This window comes from Theobroma umbraticum, unplaced genomic scaffold (genome assembly GCF_002168275.2).
Source record: "Theobroma umbraticum cultivar Fairchild unplaced genomic scaffold, ASM216827v3 scaffold_67.0, whole genome shotgun sequence".
Classification (NCBI taxonomy): Eukaryota; Viridiplantae; Streptophyta; class Magnoliopsida; order Malvales; family Malvaceae; genus Theobroma; species Theobroma umbraticum.
The window spans coordinates 1267023-1271303 of NW_018397262.1; the positions used below are offsets into that span (position 1 = coordinate 1267023).

The 4281-nt window shown below is 30.8% G+C and overlaps 1 protein-coding gene across 1 annotated transcript; it reads left to right on the forward strand.

The window, feature by feature from the left end:
• On the forward strand, window positions 1-2447 carry LOC149526970 (uncharacterized). Its single transcript, XM_089784101.1, has 4 exons — window positions 1-82; window positions 1267-1488; window positions 2074-2159; window positions 2322-2447. The coding sequence occupies exons 1-4, from the start codon at window positions 1-3 to the stop codon at window positions 2445-2447; spliced, it is 516 nt and encodes a 171-aa protein (XP_089640227.1).
• Window positions 2448-4281: the final 1834 nt, after the last annotated feature.

Here is a 4281-nt window from a genome sequence, read left to right on the forward strand (position 1 = left end):
ATGAAACAGAAACCTCTTAGTCAGATAATTAAAGGAGTTAGTCAGCTAAAATTCAAAAGTGAAGTTGGGCAGCTCAGAGACAGTAAGCTCTTAATCGGTTAAAACCTTATTTAATCGATTAAGAAAGAAAAGTAGATTATGAGACAGAAAAGACTTAGTTGACTAAAGAGCATGGTTAGTCAACTAAGAGCTCACTGCCAAAGACTTCAGTTATAAGACAAAGACGACTTAATCGACTAATAAGTATATTAGTCAACTAAAAGCACTCTACCTGAAAATTTGAATTTGAATGCTAGAAGATAAATTAATGACAAGATCTGACTCCAAACTGTTTCCAACGATCTGAAGCTATCAAACATCTGTTAGAGTTGGTTTTTCAAGTACAAAAGACATCCCAACGGCTAAAAACAAAAAAAAGATGCTTTCAAGATAAAAAAAACTCAAAAATAGCAAAAACTCTCTCAACTGTTCTTTCTTTTCACTCCAATCTTTGTAATAGAGCTTTGTACTTCATCTTGTACCATTCAAATCAAGTTAGTGATCATAGGTACTTCTTTTTATTTATTCTTCTTGATTACTTAGATTGTGCGAGTCACTTTAAGGGGATTAATCAAGCTTAGGTTAGCTTGATTACTATTATAGGTTCTAACTCAACTTAGGAAAAGTTAGATTTTAGGTTTTGGTTGATCCCTTGAAAAATCATTGTTAAAGGCTATGGTTGAGCCTTTAAAAAACCATTGTGGGTTTTGGCTGATCCCGTGAAAAACTATTGTTAAAGGTTGTGGCTGAGCTTGTGAAAAGCCATTGTAAAAGCTTGGTGAAAGCTTGACAATTTCACTGTTTATAGTAATTTGGTTTGAAAATCCTTGATTGAAAAATCAAGGTAGTGGATGTAGGTCAAAGAGATCGAACCACTATAAATATTTGTGCATTGTTTAACCTCTTTTATTTTTTATTTCATTTTTCTCTAAATCATTCTTTCATTCTGCATTTAACTTTTCATCATTGACCTTTAATTAGCCCCTAATTAGAAATCAAGTGCAGTGACATTTACAAAGTACTATTCACCCCCGTTTAGCACATTTCTTTAGGACTAACATAGAGTATCTACAAAATATGCAATATGATGACTTTAATTTTTCTTTTACTATACAAGTTGATTTTGATGATCTCATTACAAATATTTTCTGGGCAAATAGCAGGTAGATTATGAATCTTTTGCAGATGTGGTATGTTTTGATACAAGATGTAAAAAAAATAAAAAAGGTAAACCTCTTACATTATTTGTTGGCTTTAATCATCATAAACAAAGTGCTATATTTGGTGCAGCATTGTTGTATGATGAAACATGGGATACTTTTATTTGGTTATTTGATTCACTTTTTAAAGCAATGTCAAGGAAAAAACCAATGATGATCTTTACAAATCAAGACGCTGCAATGGCTAAAGCACTTGCTTCACAATGGCTTGAAATAGATCATCGTTTGTGTATGTGGCATATGTATCAAAATGCAGCAAAACATCATAGTGATATATTTGAGAGATTTGGTAGTTTTGCTAAAGATTTTAGTAGTTGTGTTTATTATCATGATGAAGAGAAAGATTTTTTAAATGCATGGGATCATATGCTTGCAAAATACAATTAGGAAGATAATAGTTGGCTACATAGACAATTTGAATTGAAGGAGAAATGGGCTTTGGTTTATGGACGACAAACTTTCTGTGCAAATATACCCATTACTCAAAGAAGTGAGAGTATGAATAACCAAATCAAAAATTACATTGGTTATAACTATGATTTATTAAGTTTTTTTCATCACTTTTAGAGATAATTGGTTGATAGACGTTATGAGGAATTGAAAGCAGACTACAAAGGCAATTAGAGCAAGCCATCTTTGCTAGTTCCAATTAACATATTGAAGCCTGCAATAGATGTATATACTTTAATAGTTTTTAAAATGTTTTTTAATGAATTTTGGCTAACTTGGGATTGTGAATTGTACACAACTAAAATCGTGAGAAGTACTACTAGTTACAAAGTCATTCCTCCAAGAAAACCTCGTCATTGTATAGTTACATTTGATTCGTCAAATTTGACAGTCAAGTGCAGTTGTAAGATATTTGAATTTGTTGGTATTTTAAGTGCTCAAGCTTTAAAGGTGTTTTCTTTTTAGAATTTTAAATGAGTTCCAGATCAATATACATTAAAAGGAAGGACCAAAGAAGCGAAAATTGGAGTTGTGGTAAATTCTTTTGCATCCACTAAATCAAATAATTCTAAAATAGATGTAAGTACTTGTTACAAAGTTTTGCTTTGATAGTATTTTAATTTAGCAACAAAAGCTGAAATGAGTGAGCAATCATTTAATATGGCTATGAGTGATGGAGAAAAGACATTGAGCAAAGTTGAGACAGTTTTGAAGCAGTTATCAATTGTAGAGTCTTGAAACTCTAGTGATGGAAAACAGGTTTGTCAGTTTGACGAAAATGGGCATAATGAGAAAGAAAGAAAAAAAAATCAAGGGAATCTAATGTAAACCTAAAAGTAAAGGGGATAGATCATCTCATAGACTAAAAAATGCTTTGGGAAAAACTAAAACAAAGAAAATGTGAAATTGATAAATTGGCAGACACTCCACTAGTTGAAGAGCTAAGGGCAATAATTTCTTAATATCGTTTTATATTATGTCTTGATTTAATTTTATAGTTATAATTTCTTTCTAGTCTATATAGTCATGTATTTGTTCTAATAATTTCATAGGTTTCAAGTCAAATTGCTTATACTTTGTACCATAGCGCTGCAAGTGGATTCAATCAACATACTTTACCATTTCAATTTGTCTAGGTAATTAAAAATATTATAATAGTAAAATTAAATTTTATATTTTATGTATCACTTACATATATGAATATTTGACAACAAACTCCTGTTAACATCTATCATTCTATTATCACAAGCATGGTGGATTTACTACAAGCAATTCCTTTTATACTTAATAAACAAATTTATTTGTTTATTTTTTATTATAATAACTAATTTTTTATTTGTATATATATAAGCTCAAATACCACAAGTTCCTATTTCACAAAGAGAAATTTCGAAAGTAGACAAGAAAGATAAATGAGAGATGTGACTTCAATAACATGTCTTAAATATTATTGTAATTTACTTACAAGAGGTAAAAGTGATTTTAAGAATAAATTTAGAGTCTTCTACTTCTATTGGGTTGGAAAGTAGGGATGTCGAACTCACTGTTCTTCCTAGTGTCTTCATCTAGATTCAAATGATAATACATAATAAACAAAAAAAGAGTGTTTGCTTCTTTTTTTCTTATTTACTAATTGAGGTGAGTCTTTTGTCAACATTTTTTGGTGGTTACATGAAATGGGGGGTTTTCTGGGATGGTTGGCTTGTAGCTACAGAACTTGCTCATCTCTTAGCATGTCAATGCAAGTTAATTATGATTCGTCCACCCATCTATATATTGGGGTCTCTTCATAGGCTGCAAAACAAGGATAGTTGAAGTGACATTACCAGTTCTCTTTGGTCTCTGCTGGAGGATGGTAAACTTACCAAAACTTGGTGGTTATGTGTTTGTGTTTTAACAGCATGGAGCTTATCTCTCTCAACCTGTTTATGGTCATTGCTTAGGAATGTTAATTTTCATTGGGCGCCTTTGAATCTCTGTGCTATAAGTGAGATGGTTACGTAGCCTTGTGGAACATATTAGACTCTGAAACAAGAGTAGGAATAAAGTTTTTCATATTAGGTTTCATAGGGTTCAATCATTTTAGATTGGGAATTCTTCTACTTTGAAAAGTATCTTGATGAATTCATTATTATATTTATCAAAAAAAAAAATTTCATGATTTTAGACTGATTATTTGTTTGACACACAAGCAAAAATAGACTTTTACCTTTTATATCACTGGTTAAGTTGAAAAATCCTAAAGCAAGATAAAAAGTATTGGAGTAAACATTCCCACAATTGTGCTCAAACTTAATGTGAATATTATAGATCACTGAAGTTTTACAATGAGGAGGTAGCATAAAGCTGGCTAAACATGTTAAAGTCTAAACTTTGATGTTAAGTATACGCATCTTCCTGTACAGAAATTCAAAAAATTGAAATATAAGTTTTAAACCAAATAATGAAAGAAAAAAGACTATACAGAAAATCAAAAACTAAAAATGCTACTTGATTAACAGGGATTGAAGAGTTTATTGAACATCACATAGCATTTGAATGGTAAGGGGCACTCAATTCTTGAGGAGCACTT

What these genes read in the sequence shown, in the direction of transcription:
- LOC149526970 (XM_089784101.1), top strand. Translation starts at nt 1, where the DNA reads ATGAAACAGAAACCTCTTAGTCAGATAATTAAAGGAGTTAGTCAGCTA. An exon ending in AGTTGGGCAGCTCAGAGACA is followed by an intron (nt 83 to 1,266) that starts GTAAGCTCTTAA and finishes AAAATAAAAAAG; the next exon opens with GTAAACCTCTTACATTATTT. An exon ending in TGAAATAGATCATCGTTTGT is followed by an intron (nt 1,489 to 2,073) that starts GTATGTGGCATA and finishes GTCATTGTATAG; the next exon opens with TTACATTTGATTCGTCAAAT.